This window comes from Nelumbo lutea, chromosome 5 (genome assembly GCF_056320005.1).
Source record: "Nelumbo lutea isolate HS-2025 chromosome 5, American lotus-T2T, whole genome shotgun sequence".
NCBI classification, from domain to species: domain Eukaryota; kingdom Viridiplantae; phylum Streptophyta; class Magnoliopsida; order Proteales; family Nelumbonaceae; genus Nelumbo; species Nelumbo lutea.
Window position 1 is genome coordinate 41,134,348 of NC_142688.1, and position 22,327 is coordinate 41,156,674.

At 40.4% G+C, this 22,327-nt stretch overlaps 1 protein-coding gene across 2 annotated transcripts; it reads left to right on the top strand.

The window, feature by feature from the left end:
• The first annotated feature begins 1,171 nt into the window (after positions 1-1,171).
• BGAL16 (beta-galactosidase 16) lies at positions 1,172-9,143 on the top strand. Of its 2 annotated transcripts, none has more exons than XM_088946168.1 (19): positions 1,172-1,368; positions 1,579-1,674; positions 1,745-1,857; positions 2,188-2,254; positions 2,457-2,549; positions 2,638-2,781; positions 2,953-3,047; positions 3,384-3,492; positions 3,976-4,060; positions 4,201-4,319; positions 4,418-4,582; positions 5,114-5,295; positions 5,988-6,079; positions 6,399-6,508; positions 6,633-6,740; positions 7,469-7,576; positions 7,825-7,970; positions 8,090-8,426; positions 8,787-9,143. In XM_088946168.1, exons 1-19 carry the CDS (start codon positions 1,207-1,209, stop codon positions 8,895-8,897), a joined length of 2,442 nt encoding a protein of 813 aa, XP_088802294.1. In that variant the 5' UTR covers positions 1,172-1,206; the 3' UTR covers positions 8,898-9,143. The 2 variants fall into 2 exon arrangements, with proteins under 2 accessions (XP_088802294.1, XP_088802295.1); XM_088946169.1 differs by having other exon boundaries at positions 6,399-6,496.
• Positions 9,144-22,327: the final 13,184 nt, after the last annotated feature.

A 22,327-nucleotide genomic window follows, 5' to 3' on the forward strand; every position in this document is an offset into this window, starting at 1 on the left:
GGATTTAAGTACAAATAACAGAATTTACACTTAACCAATTTTCGTTCACATGTATATATACCGATGCAAATGAAATTTGCACCGCAAACACTTCATAAACTATGTTAATTTCAGTTGGAAATACACTGGAATCTGAAGTCACGCAATGCCCCTGGTTGCACCAGATCCATAATGGTATCCGAAGCTCCGCAATTATATACGGGTTTGACTAACCCTATGGTTATTGTTCATTCATCGAGATTGCACCATACAATATTGAAGTCATCTTTATTCTTTACTTATGCCTATTGCCTATGGTTTCTTCGGGTTTACGTCTATCGACCATCCTAAAATAGTAATTTCACCTCTCCTAACTCTCTCTCTCTCTCTTGCACGTGCCACCCAGTCAGTCCGGGTCAGAGTTGACCCATAAGTCATAACCTGAACCAAATCTTAGAGTTTAAGTTTTTCGGCAATAAATTTTGTGTAGTTAGTAAGCAGGTTGTGGACTAATGGCTTAAGGGCGAAGCTGAAGTTGGGCTTAAAATATTTCATTGTTTAATTGTTTTATTAGAAACTACCCATTTAGCTCTTCAATTTCAGCAGTTGTCCAGCAGAATTCATGGAGAAAATGCTCAAGATCTAGTGAAATGATCAGTCAGTGTGGTGTGGTGGGTCAGTCAGACCGGTTGGATTTCAGAACCGGGAAGTACCCAGGTTTTAAAAGCTCAGTTTAGTCTGTTCAACTTGGTTTGAGTCGGCATTCAATGGTTATAGCCGGTCTAAACCCATAAAAGCATAGTTGACATATGCATCACTAGTTCACTACTCATCAACTGCCATCCTTTTCTGTCAATTCTTCTCTAACTTCCTAAAACTAGCCCCTAGCTCTAAGCCTTTCCTATCTTTACTTTTTTAATGAGAGATAGAACCTTTGAATTGCCTTATATAAACTAATTTATGTCTCATATCATCAAATTCTCCCAAATTGGTAAGCTCCATAAATCTGTAAATCTTTCTTCTACTGGAAAATTCCATTAGTTTATTCTCATACATTACAAAGTGATATAAAGAAAGCCAGTTGTACGTGTTTCTTTCATGCTTTAGAGCTGAGTTGAGGCAATGAGGTCAGATTTGTATATAAATTGAGATCAAAGGAGAGTAATGGTGAGCAAGAAGTTGAGGATTTTGGCTTGCCAAGAGAGTTAGTTTGGCTTTGGGTTAGACATGGTCTGGTGGTTATCTTGGGTGGTGGTGGCAGCAGTGGTGATTGGAGGCGGCAGCGTCCGAGGAGGGGATGTTACCTACGGTGGGAGATCACTCATCATCGACGGGCAACGGAAGATTCTCTTCTCCGGCTCGATTCATTATCCTCGTAGCACTCCTAAGGTACTCCATCAGTGCACAAGTTTCTCTTCCTCTTGTGTATGGAATTTATCGGTCACCCATTCATTTAAAATCTAGAGAAGAAATAAATCACCAAAATTTCATTGTTCTGGGTAGGTAAGATATGGGTGGTTCTCGGGAGATCACACTTAGTTGTATGCATTCTTAGTATCATTTGTTTCCTTCATTTCCTTCCTGCAAACTTTTCTTCAGATGTGGCCATCTTTGATATCTAAAGCCAAGGAGGGAGGACTGGACGTGATACAAACCTATGTGTTCTGGAACCAACATGAGCCTCAGCCAGGCCAGGTTCTCTCTCTCTCTCTCTCTCTCTCTCTCTCTCTCATTTATGCCATTAATGGTGTATTCTGTGTAACAGTATTATTTCCAAGGAAGATATGATCTGGTGAGGTTCATCAAGGAAATCCAAGCACGAGGACTCTATGTAACCCTCAGGATCGGACCGTTCATAGAAGCTGAATGGACTTATGGGTATATTAATACTGATCCTAGATTTCTAGTCTTTGTGTTGTGATTTATATAAATACTTTAAAGTTCATGGGTTTCACTTACATTGGGACCCACAATAAATGGGCCCATTCAACCAATTCCAATATTTTCCTTCTGGGCCGAATTTAAGAAGCCCAATTTCGATTCAGATCGGTTGGGTTGAGATGAGGATTGAGAATAAAATGGAAAATTGACTGGTCGGGCCAAGAATGGTTCGACGGCAAACCGGTTCTTTCCCCGGTTGGTAAACATTAACTATTTAGCCATCAATATAAAATGGAAAGGATAACTGGAATTGTTATGGTGATGCAGGGGGCTACCTTTCTGGCTTCATGACATCCCAGGAATCGTCTATCGATCCGATAATGAACCCTTCAAGGTATTATGTTCTGTACCCAATTCCCAGGTTGAGCTGGAACTGAAGATGCCCAACCTGAACGGGCTGAAACTGGTCCAGGATTTGCCAAACCCGATTGTGGATATTAATAGACCGGTTCACCCCGATCCATGTGATATTACGTATATTGTGGTGGTACATAAAATGAACACTTTGATTCACGTATGCTCATTCATGTGTACAGTATTACATGCAAAATTTTACAACCAAGATAGTAGAATTGATGAAATCAGAGAAGCTGTATCTTTCACAGGGAGGCCCAATCATACTATCACAGGTAATTAAGCCCAAGCTAGATAACACTTTTGGCCCCTTCTTCTTCATCTTCTTCTTCTTCCATGATTTAAGGTTGGTTTTTTGTGTAGATTGAGAATGAATACAGAAATGTTGAAAGAGTTTTTCATGAGAAAGGGCCACCTTATGTTCTTTGGGCTGCGGAAATGGCGGTCGGGCTCCAAACTGGTGTTCCATGGGTGATGTGCAAGCAAGACGATGCCCCTGATCCAGTGGTATTAGTGCTCCAGTTTCTTCAACCAAAATTCTTAGTTTTATTACAAGTCTCTTAGTCTTAGCTAGGATTAATTCCACCCATGGCTTTTCTTCTTTGAAGTATTTTTTGATGGTTTTTGCCTTTTGGTTGGCTATAAATTCTTTCTAGTTAACTTCATTATTGTGTGCAGATCAATTCATGCAATGGGATGAGGTGTGGAGAAACATTTACAGGACCAAATTCCCCTAATAAGCCATCAATATGGACAGAGAATTGGACATCTTTGTAAGTTTTCACCTATTCAGTATTCAATCTGTTAGCATGTTCTTTGAGGATCATGTTTCTAGTCTAAGCATGAAAATTATTCTTTGTTAAGAGTCCGGCTATGATATAGAAAAGGTATGATACCTAAAAAATTGATAACCAACCAATCGGTCTCATAGAAGTGAAGGTAACCAATTGGGGTGGGGGGGGGGGGTTCTTCGGGTATCATACCCTTCCGGCATCATAGAAAGTGACCTTTGTTAATGCTCTTATTGCAAATAAAATTGGGTGCTTGTATGCTTTAGACCCAACTAACAGTCTCTTTTCTTCCCCACCCCCACCCAAATAAAAATGAAGCTATCAAGTATTTGGTGGAGAACCATACATAAGGTCTGCTGAAGACATTGCTTTTCATGTTGCACTTTTTGTTGCTGCAAAAAAGGGAAGCTATGTAAATTATTACATGGTATGTCATTTTTAATCTTAACAAGCATTTTTTTTTTTTTTTACTTTGTTTCTATCAATACTTTCATGGGATTTATGATCTCTAAGGCTGTGTTTGGTTTGAAGGAAAAAAGTAGGGAAAGAAAGGGAAATATAGGAAAACCTTTACAAACCTTATATAGATTTCCCTATGTTCCCTTCCTTTCCCTATCTTTTCCTTCAAACCAAACATAACTTAAATAGAACAGCAATGGAGTTCTGGTTGGAAAATTCCCAACCCAATTTTGAGACACCAGGTCAGACTAAAAATTGTTCAGTCTGAACCTTGTTTCTAATATGGAAGATGGGCCAAGATCTACCATGCTTTATGCTTGTTTAACTTCTACATGATTTTGCACTGGTACAAGATACTCAATGTAGATAGTTTAATTTAATTTAGTTTGACTTATTTTTTGCAAATATGAATGTATCTAACAATGCAACTACTCTGAATAAGTGAATATAGTATCATGGAGGAACAAATTTTGGGAGAGTAAGCTCTGCTTATGCAACAACAAGTTATTATGATCAAGCTCCTCTTGATGAGTATGGTGGGTGACTTACATTTCTGATCTTATCACATTATTTGTATATATTCTTTAAATAAATTTGAATTTTTCTTTGATTACCATAAAAACAAAGAAAAGAGAGAAGGAAAAGGGGGAAGACTTAATTTTCTTGGAATCTGTAGGTTTGATTAGGCAACCAAAATGGGGTCATCTCAAGGAATTGCATGCAGCAATAAAGCTGTGCTCTGAACAATTGCTCACGGGAACATACAATAACCTCTCATTAGGCCAACTACAAGAGGTAAGAACTTAGGTAGAGAGCCCTGTGATCTCCTATTAGATCTCTTAATTTTCTTTTTTGTGAATGGATGATAACAACTGTTAATTTCTTCCTTGCAGGCTCATGTTTTCCAAGGAAAATCAGGAGGTTGTTCTGCTTTTCTTGTAAACAATGATATAAAAAATACTTCTACAGTGTACTTCCAAAATTCATCATTTGTACTTCCTCAAAAATCAATTAGTATTCTACCAGATTGCAAGAATGTAGTCTTTAACACAGCAAAGGTTCTCTCTCTCTCTCTCTCTCTCTCTCTCTCTCTCCCCCTTCCCTCCCTCCCCCCCCCCCTCCAATATATAATTAAATAGTATAGTATAGATAACTACACTTCCTTTATGATTTAATGCTGAATCATCAAAATAAGTCTAAAATAAATTTAGCTTTTCTATTGGAGATTTTAAAAACAAGCTTCAATTTATTTTATATTAAGTATTAACAATAAAATTATAGGGAGAGTTTGAAATTTTGGACAAGGTTTTAGGAGGGAAATAAAATTTCTTTAATTAATTACTTGGTTTACTTGTCTTACCAATTGCATTAAAAACAGATATTTCACTAAATAAGTTTTGAATAACTATCTTTAATTGGAGAGATGTTGAAAATTGGTCTTCAACTTGTTCGCTACAAGTGTAAATGATTAAACTAGATTGGAAAACTTGTAATTATTGGCAAAGTTTATCTGAGAGAAAGAAAGAAGTTTGCTCGTAGTTGTATTTATATCTGTAATGTCATTTTTTTTTCCTTCATTATGCCTGCAGGTAAGCTCACAGTATAATGCAAGATCAACATGGTTAAGCCAAAAGTTTGAGTCATCTGAACAATGGAAAGAATTTAGTGAGGTTATCCCTAACTTTTCAGACACATCTGTGAAAGCAACTAAATTGTTAGAACACATGGGTACAACCAAAGATGCATCTGATTATCTATGGTACACTTTCAGGTAAGTCAAAAAAATCATTTAAATAATCTTACAGAAAAATTTCAAGAATTGCTTTCTATCCATGCTACTCGCTAGATAGAGTGAAATAAACATCCTACTTCTCTATTGAAGCCCAATTCATATTTGGCAACTTTTTCATAGTTTAACCACACAGAGAAGAAACTTAAAACTAGAAAATGAGTGTAGTTGAGTATATTCAGTGCCAACTGAATTAGGCCTAACTGGAATAAACCTAGGGAGAATGACGGTTCAGCCCAGGGTCAGAATTTGTAGGCACAAAGTACTGTTGGGGTAGGTGCCAGCTCGGAATTGATGCCAATTCACGGATGGGCATTGATGCATAGAGTGTGGATTGTTGACATTTGGAATGTTTATAACTCTGCAGTGGAAATCAGAAATATGCATTGGGCCTGTCCGTACTTTTCCGATAAACCTACAGCCAAGGCCTGGCCCATCTGGAAATCCAGGGAGGTATATAGACTGGGCATAGCACTAAAGGTCCTTAGGCCAAGCCAAAATCAAGTGGGCTAGCCCATACTTGAAATTGCCACCCCTACTCCCTCCCCCCTATTTCATATGTGGTGGATTGAAAATGCTCCCACTATTCTATATTACAAATTTGAAAGACTAAGAATATATTGATTAGTGATATTTGTTTACTAAATCCAGTCTCTAATGTAATAATAATGCAGCTTTCAGCAGAACTCCTCTGCTAAAGGGAATATGCTTCAAGTTTACTCCCTTGGACATGTTATTCATGCTTTTGTCAATAGAATATATGCGGGTAAGTATTAAAAATTCCTAGTCGCTTTTCACTACAAAAAACTGAAAATTTAATTTCACTGTTATTGGATACATACTATAAGTTGAGACTTCAAATGTCACAAATATATGGAAATGTTTTCTAATTATTTTATAGGCCAAAATATATAGTTTAATGCATCTTTGTTGTGATTTGGAATGAATGGATTTATGCATCTAATCAATTGTTTTGGTTTGGAAAACTGATTTAAATAACCACTAAATAGAATTCCACAAAGCCATGCTCACAGTACACCTTCAAGGCAGTAGATGATTTTTTTTCTCTTTTTTCTATTCTCTAGGATCTGCACATGGAAGTCATGAAAATCCAGGATCTAGCCTTAACATTTCAATCTCATTGAATTATGGGGTCAACAATATTTCACTACTAAGTGTCATGGTTGGTTTACCAGTAATCTCTCTCTGCCCCCTTTTTATTACTTCACCAAATTTAAATATATGTGATTATTTTTTTATTTTAATGCCAATTTTCAGTAATTAGCATTCAGTTAATTACTTGTATTCATCCTATTAAGGATTCAGGAGCATATCTTGAGCGTAGAGTTGCTGGGTTGCGTCGGGTAAGAATTCAAGGCACTGGAAAATGGTTTCAAGATTTCTCCAAGTATCAGTGGGGATACCAGGTCTTTTCTTCAACCTATAAATAGGAGTGTTTTAGTACAATGGAGAAGGTCTTTGTACTAAAATGTACACTTCTCTATGTTGCAGTCAAGGTTTTCAATTAAGCCAAAATTTTATGTAATTTTGAAAAAAAAAATGCAGTATCATATAGGGTGGATGAAATTGAAATAACTGTATTCTAGTATAAAGAATATTTTATGAAATTTTGGGGTTTTTGTAAAATTATACATGAATTTAACACATTTATATGAAAACTATCCAAAAACAATATTTAATTCCATGATATATCTAATATTATTTATTCCAAATGAAGTTTTGAAAGCTTTCATTTCTTTCAGGTAATATGAAGTATTGATATTTCAGTAATATTTGGAAACCTTGGTAGAAAGCTTTCCCATGATGAAACAATCAGCAAGGTTGCAACTTTCTATAGAATATTGTTGTCTTAAAGAAGGAAAAAGCAAATGCACAAGTTTTTTTTTTATTTTCCAATGCTCATGCTTCCAAATTTAATGTCATACAGGTAGGACTCATTTCTTTCAGGTAATATGAAGTATTGATATTTCAGTAATATTTGGAAAACTTGGTAGAAAGCTTTCCCATGCATGAAACAATCAGCAAGGTTGCAACTTTCTATAGAATATTGTTGTCTTAAAGAAGGAAAAAGCAAATGCACAAGTTTTTTTTTTTATTTTCCAATGCTCATGTTTCCAAATTTAATGTCATACAGGTAGGACTATCTGGGGAAAAGCTTAAAGCATATGGAGATCAAGGATTGGCTAAAATTCAATGGAACAATCTCACAATCTCCCATCAACAACCTCTTACATGGTATAAGGTATATGGTATGATTTATGAATTTAAGTCTAACTGTTGTATTTTAATTATCCATCATAGAAAAATACTGGATGAAAATACCATAATCATGTTTGCTAATATAGGCTTACTAGTGAATACTTTAATGGAGAGCTTTCAAAAATCCCTATTGATGAAAAGTTTTGGGTAGATTTTACTTTCTGCTAAAACCCATTTTCTGAGAATTTTATTAATAGTAACCAGTTTTAATTTCATTCAAAAAATTGACAGACAACATTTGATGCACCAATTGGAAATGACCCAGTTGTTTTAAACCTGAGCTCAATGGGGAAAGGCGAAGCTTGGGTTAATGGCCAAAGCATTGGCCGTTATTGGGTCTCATTTTACCCAGACAAAGCAGACCCTTCACAGACATTGTAAGTTGTAACTCTGGACTTGCTTTTTAGATATTTATTTTGGCTTTTTTTTTTTCTATTTTCCCTAGTCTGTAATAATTTTTTCCTCCACCACTAAGATTCCATCTCTCATTCCTCAGGTACCATGTGCCTCGATCATTTATCAAGAATTCAGGGAACCTCCTGGTCCTATTCGAAGAATTTGGTGGGAACCCTCTGAAGATCACATTGGAGACTATTACAATCTCTAAAGTATGTGGACACGTGTTGGAATCCCATTTGCCACCGGTGGTTTCATGGTTAGGTAGACAGAATCAAGCACACCCTCGAAGGAAACCAAAAGTTCAACTTGAATGTCCTCATGGAAGGACCATTTCAAAGATTCTATTTGCAAGCTTTGGAAACCCTTCTGGTGATTGTAAAAGCTATGCTTTTGGAAGGTGTCACTCCTCTAATTCCAGAGCAGTTGTTGAGAAGGTGATCTCTCTCTCTCTTTCTCTCTCTCTCTTCCAAATTTGGAATAATTTCTTTTGATAACTTTTTGCTTAGCATTTGATATAAAAATCTTATGGGGTTTTCACCAATATGTATATTCTTTTTTTTTTGCACTAAAAGAAACAAAATCATACATATTAGAGATTACCCCCTAACCTTTTCTTTTGATTTTAATTTATGATTTCACTCAATTTCCTCAATGATGTCTATTACTATTTGTAGAATTTGCTTCTTTAGAAACCCAGTTTTAATTTACGTTATTATTTCTTCAGTAGCTTCCAATTGTTTTTGCTTAAATAAAAGATATAATCCATGGTTTTTTTGCTACTCCATGTTTTTCAGGCTTGTTTAGGAAAGAGGCACTGCTCTCTTCCTCTATCAACGAAAAGATTTGGTGGGGATCCATGTTTAGACACTCCAAAAGCTCTGTTGGTGGATGCAGAATGTAGATGAAATTGACTCTAAATGGTCTTATTATCATAATATATTACAAATGGGTATTCAATCAGAAAAAAAAGAGAACATTTTTAATGATATAGCAAGTATTTTTGTTTTAAAAAACAGAATCATGCCTATTGCCAAACACCTCCCTTGGTGTTTAACCGGAGGAAACACCTGAGATGGACATGAAAGCTAAGTAGATCTCCAGCCAACCTTTTTCACTCATGAAATCACACAGTTTTGGAGCAACCATTTTTATTTCTATTTTCTCAAAATTTACTTTTTGTGCATATATGGGATGTCAACAAATAACCATTTCAAATTTACTAAAAAAATCCCCCAAAATGATGGGTTGGTTCCCCTCATTTACAGTATAAATCTATAAGTTTCTAAAAGTGATGCAATTCCAAACACAAAATCAATTATAATTGCTTTCATTTTAGGCCTATCAAAAGAAGAACATACAAAAGCTTACATTTAAATCATTGAATTAAGGGACCATTTGATGACTGAATTCCGAATTGGTTCGTTATCCACTTATGACTTATCCTATGCGACGCTTGACCTGCCAACTGAAGTTAAGTTGGAACTCAAATCTATCTCAAAAGTTAATTCAGCAAGAGTCTGGGCTGTATTTGGATTTGATTTTGCTCAACAAGGTGCTTTACACCATAGCAACTAATCATATCAATTTGGCATTGGTAAACCATTTCTTTAGTTTAAGTAAATAAGCAAAAATGATTAGCTTAGTAAGAATGTCGTAGAAAATCACTTTTTAACAATGTTTTTGAACCTCCATTGACTTGGATGGTTGGATTGTTTGGCCCGGAAATTGTTCAGACAACTGGTTCTGTTTCATCCCAAACTCGGTTTTTGACCAAAAACCGTTGAATTGATCAATGATCCGTCGACTCGGGCTGTCAAACTATCTACCCATCTGATCCATTCAACGGTTTTTAGCCTTTTATTTTAATTATTTTATAATTTTTTATTAGAACAGACTGTCCGTTCAAACTGGACAGTCAAACCATCAAACCTGAAAATCGGTAATCAGAATGGTTCCAATTCCAGATCATTTTTTAAAACATTGTTTTTTAATATGGGGATCCATTTGAAAAGAATAAAATCTTTTTTATTTATTTATTTTGCTGGTAATGGCCTACGCAATAGGGGTAGCCCCCCCCCCCCCCCAACAATCTTGTGGGATTAGCGATGAAGTGGTGGAAGACAATTTACAGGGTGTTTGACAATAGAATTCGCATTGACACCCCCACAGAGTGTGCCCCACATTATATGGGAACATCTCCCCGGGAAATATTTACATGCAAGATGTGTACATGGGGTATTAATCTGAACTCTTTACAACATAGTTGATTTTGATTTTGGAAACAAAAAACAATTGTCATATCAATAAAATTATTTTGTTTTGCTGATGTGGTAGATGTTTTTTGTTTTCAAAAACAAAACCAACCATGTTCTCAAACATCCCCCTTAAATACTAAAGAATTTCATTGTATTTCACCCCCATTTTATAACAATAAAAAAAAAAAAAAAACATTGTTTTCGCCCTTTCCAAACTGAACCATAAACACGGCTTAGGAGAGAAAAAGGAGAAGATCAAAGACACAAAGATAATGCAAAAGTAAATCAACCAAAACAACTTGCTTACTTTGTTTAGGATGCAAAAGAACTTGATAATTAAGCATAATATAGATTTACATTTTTACTAACCAACCCCAATCACGCAATCAACCAAAGGGGTTACATGTTTTAGAGGATGCCCCAAATAGCTTGTTGATTTTTTAAGTAAAATAGTTTGTTGATTGGGGTGTTCCTTAAATTCAATCACCTTACCCAAGTGTAAAAACATTTGATTTAATTTAGAAGGAGTATAAATACAAATATGTAAAGTCTAAAACCTTATGTTTTGTATTATTTTATACTATTTGTACTCTTTCTAAATTGAATCATTGTTGCAATCATGGTCGCAACACTCACTCGCGACTCCCAATGGAACATTAACACATCAGCATTGCTTATATAATGTTTTGAATTTACTTCCATCCCTGAACTGTTGATGTTTCATTGGGGGATTACAATGGAGCGCAACAATCAATGGTGCCAAGTGGTTCAATTAGTAAGATCTTTAATTGGATGTAGAAGAGCTATCACCAAGGCTAGGGGTTATGACTAAGGGGATGGACTACCTGTCATTGTGTAGCCCCGCGAATGAAAAAAAAAAAAAAAAAAAAAAGAAAAAAGAAAAAGCAGTGCTTCAGTCATTGTCATAGAATATGTGAACTCTTACCCAAATACTCTATGTTGTTCACGGTTAGTATATAGACCCATTCATAGGCCAAGCTTTGGGCCCAACTTTACACTATCTCCGGCTCAAACTTTGGGCCATGCCCATTAAAATTTTGGCAAAAGCCAATCCCAACCCCAGCCCACGAATAGGTCTACTAGCATATTGCCTATAGATAGAGTTCTTTTTTTTTTTTTGGTAAAAGATGAGACTCCATTAATTCATGAAATCATGGTGGATACATAGCGTTGAAGTCTTGTTAGAAGAAAGGTCTAACCCAAGGGTGTTTTGAGTCATAGATTTCAAAAATATTAACATTCTTCCTGAAAATAATTTTAGCAACTTCATGCGCTAAATTGTTAGCTAATTTGGTGACGTGAGAGAATTTCGGACTTCTAAAACGGGAGGCCTTGCACTTTATGCCTTCTAGAATGCTTTGCCAAGGTAGGATTGGCCTAGAACGATTTGTTTGTAGATAATCCACCGCTACTTTAGAATTAGACTCCAGCTCAAGGCTTGGGAGATTTAGACTCTGTGCTTCTTTAGCTCCTAAACGTAATGCCAGAGCCTCTATAGTGATGACTAAGTCACAGGTTGCTTGTTTACTTTTTTTCTTTGAGTAACTTTCCTTCATGATCTCGAACAACACAATATAAACTCACAATGTGAGACTTCTGTTCAAAGCTTACATCACAATTCACTTTGAAACCATCCCTTAGAGGGGTGTGTACATCTGCTAGAGTCTTGGGTCTAAAGCAATTATAAGTGGGAGCAAGAGTGGATTTAGGGAAGAGTTCCCCAGAAGCCTTAAACTCTAAAATATCACTACCATCGGGTGTCCCTATTCATCTCTACAAATTTCATTGCTTCCAGCCTTCCATATGTTCCAACAAATAATAGCAATAAGAGAACAATATTTCTCTTTATTCATGAATTTTGAACCTTGGAACCAAGTTGTTGCCCACTCTGAGAAAGGTCTGCTACTCACTATGAATGAACAGAAAGTGAAAGGACTACTAAGCCAAACCGCCCTCACAAAATGGCAATTCATTAGCATGTGCATGGGACTTTTTGGCTCATTTTACAGCTATAGAATTTACACTGTGTTTCCAAGTGAATTTCTAAATTTTGGCAGGCACCTTTAATTTTCAAAGTTGTGTATCATTTGGAGAGGACTTCTATTAGGCCTTCTTCCTCCTTTATCTTCTTTAGTCTTCCATACTAGATGGTACTCAGATTTCATTGTGAAATTTCCATCCTTAGTAAGACTCCAATAGATGCTATCATCACATTTCCTACAACCAAGAGGAATTTCTGAAATGGCCAACACTTCATTAGCTAAAAAGAGTCTTTGCAGCCTTGTCATATGGATTCTGCCGTATGGTAGTAGATGGACCCAATTATCATTCCATATGTTCACTTTTCCATATCCAACTTGCCAAAATAGGCCTTGTCTCACTAGATCCATTCCAAAGCATAAGCTCTTCCATCCCCATGAGTCTCTAGAATGAGATTTTATTATAAGAGGGTTTTGTCTATTACAGTACCTTCCTTATTGTGTTGTGCACATAAAGAATTTTCCTCTAAAATTAGGTTTTATGTTGACTATTGTTTTAGCCAAAAGTGCCTGTTTGAAGCATTCTAGGTCTCTAAACCCAAGGCCTCCACGATACTTTGCATTACACATATGCCTCCAGCTCACCCAGTGCAATATCTTCTCTTTCTTTTGGCCCCATACAAAGTTGGCACGTTTCTGGTTAATTCTCTTACAAAGTCGAATGGGAAGCTTGAAATGATTCATTGCAAAAAAGGGAGCCACCATTGCTACTGATTTAATGAGTAGCTCTACCTGCCCCTATTAGAGATATCCTCTTCCACCCCTTAGCTTCTTGTTGATTTTTTTCTTCTACCTTATTAATGAGATATTTCTTACATCTAACAAATTGCATTGGTAGACCCAAGTAATCTTTGTTACCTCTTGCTTCGCTAATTCGAAGAGTTGCACTTATGATTCTTCTAGGATTATTTGCACTAAAACTTATCTCTGATTTACCAGTATTTACTTCATGTCCTGCCATCTTGTAGAACTCCTCGATTTAACTTTTGAAGTGAAGAGCTTCATCAAGGTTAGCTTGGTCAAAAATTAACATGTCATTCGCGAAGAAAAGATGAGTAAGTGTTGGGAGGTGTCATTTTAGCTTTATACCATGGATTTTCCTTCTCATGGCTGCTTCTTAAATCATTGCTGAAAAAAAACCGACCCACTAGAAGGAAAAGATGGGGAGACAGAGGGTCCCCTTGTCTCACACTCCAGCTTGGTTTGATATTACCTCGAGTGGTTCAGAGCATTTGGGGGTAGGTTCAGGTGAGATGGAGAGCAAAATTGGCAAGGGATAGTGTCGAGGGCTTGATCACCCTCTAGGATCCAACTATGTGTAGGCTAATTTCATACAGGGTGGATTCCTTTTCCATCTCTCTCGTTATGGAATTAGCTAATTGAAGCATCTTTCAAGTGACCAATGTGTATGGTCCTATTGAAGCAAATCTTAGAATTCTTTTTTTGGATGAACTTAAAAACCAATGAGAGGTTCTTTTCTTATCCGTGGGTAATTGGTGGAGATTTCAGCATCAGTTTGTCAGTTGAAAAGAAAAATATCAGAAGCAAGAGATCAAAGGGGATGTATTTATTTGCTAATTTTGTATACAACTTGGAGCTCATAGACCTTCCTTTAGTTGGAGGAAGTTTTACTTGGACCAATAATCAGGATAACCCAATTGTTGTTAGGCTTGATAGGTTCCTAGTCTCCGAAAACTAGGATGATCTCTTTCTAGAATTCAAGTAAGTGATTCTGCTGAGACCTATCTTAGATCACACTCCAATCCAACTGATATGTGGAAGTAGGAACATAATCAAAACCCTGTTCAAAAGTTGATTTCTTGTCGTTATTAAAATCCTTTTGGGGTGAAGTGTAGGTTGAAGGGTCTAGCTCTTTTGTTCTAGCTCAAAAGTTGATGGAAGATAAAGAAAAGTTGGAAATCTGGAAAGTGGAAAATAATCTGAATACAGAAACAGAGAAAGCTTGTCTTGGTCTTATTGCTAAAATTGATAGAGCAGAGGAAGCTAGCCCAATTTTAGAAGAGTTAAAACTAAAAAGAATTCAAGCAAGGGTCATTTTTGACAAATGCAAAAAAAAAAAAAAAAAAAAAGAACTGTCCACAATTAACAAGCTTATTTGGGATGACAAGGTGGGTGTTTCGGTTGTAGAAATAAAGGTAATTGCAACTTATTTTTTATAAATTGTAGACCCTTCCCCATAAGCTTTCCTTCTAAAAGATTAAATGAAGATCAAAGAAACTTTCTTGAAAAGGCTTTTTTAGAGAAAGAGATTAAGATGGCAATCAACAACCTGGACAATGAGAAATCCCCTGGACCTGATTGTTTATCCAACTTGTTTTATGTTAAGTGTTGGGATTTTGTGAAGCAAGACATCCTTAATGCCTTTCAGACATTCCTTTCAAATGCCTCTCTTCAAAAGAGCCTAAATAATGTCTCTATCACTCTCATTCCTAAGATTGAAGGGGTTGTGCATGTTAAAGATTTTAAACCAATTAGCCTTTTAAACAGATTTTGCAAGATTTTGGCCAAGGTCTTAGCTGAAAGGATGAAAGGGGTTTTGGATAGTGTGATCTCAAAAAAACAAAGTGCCTTTGTGTTGGGTAGGCAAATGATTGATTCAATGCTTATTGCAAATAAATTGTTGGATTCAAGGAAAAGAGATGGGACTCTAGGTCTTGTATATAAGCTGGATATTGAAAAAGCTTATGACCATGTCAATTGAAGTTGTTTAGACTGAGTTCTAGAAAAAAAGAATTTTGGGCAAAAGTGGAGAAATTAGATGAAAGTTTATGTATTCTCTCCCAAATTTTATATTCTGATCAATGGTCAATTTGTAGGCTTCTTTGAGAGTTCTAGAGGGTTAAGGCAGGGAGACCCCCTATCTCCCCTTTTATTTATTTGTATTGCAGAAATTCTTACTCTCTTTAGTTAAAATGCTACAAATTTAGGGTTGTGGGAAGGGTTTGTAATCTCTCTAAGGGTGAAAAAGTGAATATTCTTCAGTTTATAGATGATACTTTTTGCTTTATTGATGCTTCTCTTGAATAACTAGAAAATTCTTTGGGATCCTCAGCTGGTTTGAAAGTCAACCTTAACAAAAGTCAAATTATCCTAGTGGGTGAAGTCCCTAACTTGGAAAACTGTGCTAATATTTTGGCTAGTTAGGAGAATCAGCTTCTGGTGAAGTACTTGAGCCTTCCATTGGGGGCTAAATGCTCATCTTCTACCATTTGGGATCCAATAATTGAAAGATTGGAAAAGAAATTGTCCTCATGGAAGGCAAAGTATCTCTCCTTTGGTGGTAGAGTGACCCTTCTAAAAAGTACACTCTCTAACCTTCTTACCTATTTTCTTTTTCTTTTCTGTATCCCAAATAAAGTGGCTAGGAAAATAGACTCTCTAGAGAAACTTTTTGTGGAGGGGCTAGGAGGAAGAAAAGAAAATCCACCTTGTGAATTGAAACCAAATCTGCCTTCCTAAGGAACAAGGGGTCCTAAGTTTGAGAAGAATTAAGGTGACAAATTCAGCACTACTTTGCAAATGGATCTAGACATTTTCCACCAAAAGGGGAGCTTGGTGGAGAAGCCTAATTGCATCTAATTTTGGGGTTTAATGGGGTAACCGGAGAACTAAAACCCCCTATCTAACAAGGGCTATTCTCTATGGAAAGGTATTGATGGTGTGCAATCCGGCTGGTCTTAGCTGTCAACGACCTTGCCTCCGACTAGAGCAACAGGGAGCCTGAAACGGAGAAGATGAGAAATCTCTGGGGAGGAACCCGATGAGATTGCTCCGAAGCTCAAGTTAGTATTCTCTTGAAGGCCAGATAAAACCAGATGGCGCAAAGTTCACATACCTTGTTCTTGGAGGGGCAGGGAGCCTTTTATAACCACCTCGCGCACTCACTCCGAAGCTTCTGTCAGGTCGGGTATGATTACTTCTGTGCTTCTACCAGTTCGGGTGTCATCCCCTCTACTGGGACAGAACTGCCACTGCTCCTTGTCGAAGCTGTCTTTGTAACTAGAGATGGCGGAGTTAGGTGGCGGTGGTAGGTGGCCGTCGGAATGCGGCTGTCAAGCGTCAGATCCCAAGTCAGTCAGGTGCGCCACCCCTGGATACGGACTCCTTCGGTGTCAGGTACGGTTTGTTCAGTTCGGTGTCTTGGACAAGGTGTTGGAGTGGTAGGCAAGGCGAAGTCTTGAGTTTGGAGAGAGGTGTGGCCCGAACTGCCATGGGGCAGGCCAGTTCGGGTTGTTGCCCTTTGTGCTCAGAAGGCTCGGGGCCTAAGGGAGAGCTCGTGCTCCGTACTGGGAGTTCGGGCTCCTTACAGAGAGTTCGGACTGTTGGTTCCTCCCTTCGGAGCTCGCGCCTTGGTGAGCTGTTATGTCGAGCTATTGCTTTTGCCACGTGTTGAGTGATTATGAGGTCGGGCCAAATCTCCCATCATCATTTGCCCCCCAATCCTCGTGCTAAGGGTCTTGCCCTGGCGCGGGGAGTTCGCGAGGTGACGGGTGGATTTGTCTCGTACTTCAAATTAGTTGAGTGATAATGCGAGGTGCGTTGCCAAGATTCTTTTGGGTTTCTCAAGCGCTCAAAAGACGGGAGACGTGCTGATCTTCCTGCAAATGCTAACGGACGTGACAATGCGTGCCTTATTTCAAAATTCAAAAAATGCGCCACTGGGAGACGTGACAGTGTGCACCTTATTTCAAAATTCAGAAAGCACGCCGTTGGGAGATGTGACAGCGGGCGCCTTTTCAAATTTGAAAATGTGCCGCCGTCGCCTTTAATGTGAGGAGATGTGCGGTCAGTTCCGAGAGACGTGTGGCCAGTCACGTCTTGGTCTCAGGAGACGTGCGGTCAGCGCGGCTACGGGCTATCGAATTGGCTTTGATATGAGCCGTTGATTCTTGGTTACTGCGGGTATAAATAGTGGGGGACTCCAGTTGCTTTTGTCACTTATGCGTTTTGCTTCTTGAGCTCGCATCCAAGCTTTTAGTTCGCATTCAAGGTTTTTTGCTCGTCTTCTAGTTCCCGTAGTCTGTTCAAGCCTTTTTCTCCTCGATGTCTAGATCGGATAGCTCAAACGATTCTTCAAGTGGGTCAGATGTAGGTTCTACGAACCAAGTTGCATCCCCTGGTGGTCCTAGCGAACCGGAGGTAGAGCTCGAGGAAGAGTTCGAACCCGTAGGCCGAGTCGCCTCAAGTAGTTTGGCGTCCACCTCTCGTCAAGGTCGGACGTTAGACAAGTTTGGTCCCTCGACCAAGATGCCTAAGGGGCTTCAATCCCTTATTACCTATTACAACTTGCCTGGGGAGTACGCCTACTTCATACCTTCGGGTAGCTTTCCTTGGGAACACAGTCCTGAAGAGATCATGATATTCCAGGAGTAGCCCACTGCGGGGTTGCGGCTGCCTTTCCACCCCATTCTTGTCAAGGTCATGAACCACTTCGGCGTTATTGTCGGCCAGCTTCACCCGAACTCCATTCGTAACTTGGTGGGGATAATCTCCCTATTTTGCGAACAGGGCTTTCCTTTAGACTTGGAGATATTCTCTTCTATTTTAATGCTTAAGAAGCAAGTGGATCCCCTTCCCGGGCATAGGCGGGCATATTACCTATCTCCTTGCCCAGGTTTTAAGCTCTTACACGAACTTCCCAACAAGGTCCCAGAGTGGAAGCGGGACTACTTCGGGGTGCAAAGTGTACTGGGGTGGCCATTTCAGACCAGGTGGGGGATGGCCGCCCCTGACTCCGGTGTTACGCTTAATAAAGAGATGGTGAAGGGCCTCCGGCAATGGGCATGGCTTGGGCTAAAATGCCATCAGTATCTGACGGAGGCCAAGCTCATTGCGGCTGGCCTGAGTTCGGGTAGGTTCCTTGCTTAGAGTTTTCTTGTTTTGCTTTGTTCCTTTTTTTTATGTTGAACTCTTTTTTGTAGGTGTGATGGACTTAGAAAGGACTCATGGTGGGCACCTGTTTCAAGGCATGAAGAGGAGGAAGCGAGTCGCCAAGCGAACTCATGTTGAGCTGCCCCAAGACGTGGAGCCCGAGGTACTAGACTACCCGTCAGAGGATCCGCCCAAGGAGCCCGAGGTGGTTCCTCCAATGCAAGAAGCAGCAAGGGCCCCTTATGCCGAGACTACTTACACGAGGGCTCCCGCCTACTCTGGGTCTGCTTAGACGCGAGCTGGGCCCTCAGGCTCAGGAGCCCAAGGGGAAATGCAGGAGCGTGTTGTCGCTGAACTACGCTCTTCAAAAGAGTAGGGAGGCCACCTTCCCTTACGAAGTCACGGCGTGGACCGATCTTCCTTTGAACCATGTGGCCTATCGTGTTGCCACTCATGCCATGGTGGTGAGTCAGATTTCTTGTTGAGCTCTTTTGCTTTTATCCCTCTTGTTGTCGTTCTTCTGATCACTTGTTCTTTCCTTTTGGTAGGTGAACTCTTCTATCCATGCCTTGGCGGCCCAAGTGGAAAGGAGCTCAAGGCAGGCGCGAGTTGTCAAAGAGGCTCTCCGTGCTGCCGAGACGACATCCCGAGCTGCTGAGGCGGCTGGTCATGCTGCTGAGGCGGCTGCTCGCGCTGCTGAGGCGGCTGCTCGCGTTGCACAGACCAGGCAGGCAAGGTCTCAGAGAGATGCCGAGGCCATGGGAGTAGTGGTGAAGCACATGGCGGACCTGAGGCTGGATCTGCATCATTAGGTTGAATACCTTCAGGAGGATATTAGGGAGAGGACGTAGATTTTTTCTCAAGGCATCGAAGATGCCAAGAAGAAGGCCGTCGATGAGTACATCGCCTCGCCGTGCTTTGATGACCTGATGGTGGACTCGTACAGAAGGGGTTTTAAACTAAGTTGGTGGATGATTCGGAACACGTACCCCGAGCTTGATATCAGTTCCATATCCACTTCGTGTATAACTCAGGAGATGGCCAACGCTGCTGATCGCGAGCCAGATTCTGAGGGCGAGGTAGGACCTTCGGGTATCGTTGAAGTGCCTTATGATAATGAAGAAGTAGCTCCGGGCCTGTGAAATGTAAATTTTTTTTTCGAAATGTACACTTCCTTATTTTGAAATGGAATGACTTTTCTTTTGGTTAAGTGTTGGTTGTTCTTTCTCCTGAACTGACTGTATTTGCCGAACTGACCATATGCTCGATCTGTTTCTTGCCCGGGTTACTGCACTCGCACGGCCTGTTTTGATGTTTAAGACTTAGTCTCTGAGATGCCGATGTCCCTATTAGTTCGTTGTTTCCGCTTCGCTTAAGCCTTTGGCCAACACTTTTCTTTGCTTGCCTATGCCGAGGTTCCTTTGTTAGCTCGGTATCCAAGTCCTTAGGCTCTGGTAGCGATTTTGTCTACTTCGCTTGGTGGTCTATAGGTAGTATCGCCTTAAGTTGACGATGTTCCACGCTCGGGGTACTTGTTTGCCCTCTAAGGTTTCAAGCTCGTATGCCCCCCCGAGCGCTCTCTTTACTCTGTAGGGCCCTTCCCAATTTGATCCAAGTTTGCCCACACCGGGTTCGGGCACCATGATCTTATGGAGAACCAGGTTGCCGACGTGGAAGCTCCGCTTCTTTACTCTGGCATTGTAGTAATGAGCTACTTTTTGTTGGTAGGCCGCTGTCCAGATGTGCACGAGGTCTCTTACCTCATCCAGTAGGACGAGGTTAGTACGTAACTCGTCTCCATTTGTCTGATTGTCATATGCTTCTAGTCGCAGTGTAGGTATTTCGATTTCTGTCGGGATTACCGCTTCAGTGCCGTAGGTGAGGTTAAAGGGGGTCTCTCCCATGGCAGTTTTTTCCGTAGTTCGGTGATCCTATTGAACACTTGGTAGCTCGTCCGCCCACAACCCTTTAGCTCAGTCTAGTCGTGCTTTCAGTCCGCGGAGGATGGCTCTGTTCATTACTTCTGTCTGACTGTTTGCTTGCAGGTGTGCGACTGATGTAAAGTTCTAACGAATTCCCATATCTTGGCACCATTCTTGGAACTTGATATCCTCGAACTGCTTGTTGTTGTCTTGTCGGAGATCAATACCCGAGGTAGCCCGAAGCGACATACTATGGTCTTCCAAAAGAAGTTCTGTATGTTTCGGGCTATAACTGTTGCCAGAGGTTTAGCTTTTATCCATTTTGTGAAGTAATCTACTGCCACCACTAGGAACTTTCTCCCACCTGTTGTTGGCGGGAATGGCCCCAAGAGGTCGATGCCTCATTGCGCAAAGGGCCATGGACTGGTGAGGTACTTGAGGTCGAAAGCAGGCTGATGGTGGATATTGGCATACTTCTAACACTTGTCATATTTTCTGACAAGCTCGACAGCTTCTGCCTTCATCGTTGGCCAGTAGTATCCTTGTCAAAGTGCCTTTTGGGTGAGGGCTCTGTGCCCCAGGTGTCCGCCACACAGACCATGAGTGTCACGGAGTACGAGCTCGGCTTTGGCAGGTCGCAAGCAACACAGGTAGGGGAGTGTATAGGACCGTTGGTACAATCGTTCGTCTATTATGACGTATTTGGCTGCTTGGCGCTGCACCCTCTTGGCTGCATTGTGGTCCATAGGGAGGGTTCCATCTAGCAAGAAGCTCGCGAGTGGGTCGATCCAGCTCGGCTCTACTTCAAGGATGGGAGCGACCTCCTCTGCCCCACTGGGAATGCTAGGCCGAGGTAAGTCCTCTATGTACATGGTTCTCATGGTGTTGTGACTCGTGTTGGCTAACCGAGACAGGATGTCAGCCTCAGTGTTCTCTGACCTCGGGATTTGCCTGATGAAGTGTGACTGGAAGTTGAGCAGAGCCTCCTTTACTTTCACCAAGTATGCGATCATAGAGAGCTCGTGTGCTTCGTATTCGCCTATAACCTGGTTGACCTCGAGCTGGGAATCACTGCAGATAACTATGTGCTTTGCTCTTACCTTTTACGCTAGGTTCAGCCCGACTATTAGTGCCTCATACTCCGCCTCTTTGTTGGATGCCGTGAACTCAAAGCGTAGTGTGTATTCCAATTTCGTACCACTCGGGCCATGTAGGACTATTCCAACCCCGCTGCCCTACTAGTTCAAGAAGTCATCTACGTGAAGGATCCAGGGCACCTCATCCCAGTTCGCGTTTGGCCTAACCAGGAGAGATGCCACACTAGCTGCTACTTCACAAGGTTCAGACTCTATTGGCTTGGGAGCTCTGGGCTCACCCGAACTGGGGATCTCGGGCTCAACGGGCTTCGAGGCTAAATGTGCACTTGACGATAAAATCTGCTAAGGCTTGGGCCTTAATAGCAATTCGTGGCTTATACTAGAGGTCGTACTCGCTGAGCTCAATGGCCCACTTCGTCAGCTGACCAGAAACCTCGGGCTTGAGTAAGACTTTCCTCAGAGGTCTGTCAGTCAAGACGATGACGGTGTAAGCCTGGAAATATGGGCGGAGTTTCTGAGCTGCAATTACCAGTGCGTATGCGAGCTTTTCTATTTGCGGGTATCTCGTCTTTGCTCCCTACAAAATTTTACTAACATAGTAGACGAGCGGTTGGACCCGATCTACTTCTTTTATTAGTACCGAACTGACCACCTCGTCGCTTTCCGAGAGGTACAGTTCTAAGACCTCGCCCTCCTCGGGCCTAGCTAAGGTTGGCACAGTAGCGAGGTAGCTCTTTAGCTCGTCGAATGCGAGCTGGCAGTCTCGGGTCCATTTGAATCATTTGCCTTTGATTGCCTTAAAGAAAGGCAGACAGTGGTCTGTTGATTTGGACATGAAGCGGCTCAAAGCGGCTATGCGGCCATTTAGCCTCTGAACTTCTTTTACTTTTCGGGGTGGTCTCATATCTAGGATGGCCTTTATCTTGTCTGGGTTGGGATCGATACCGCGTCGGTTGACAATGTACCCTAGGAACTTACCCGAGGTGACACCGAAGACACATTTGTTGGGGTTTAGTTTCAAGCTAAATTGATGTAGAATTTGAAAGACAGAATCTAAGTCTTGTATTAATTCCTGTGAGAACTGTGTCTTGACGACCATGTCGTCTACA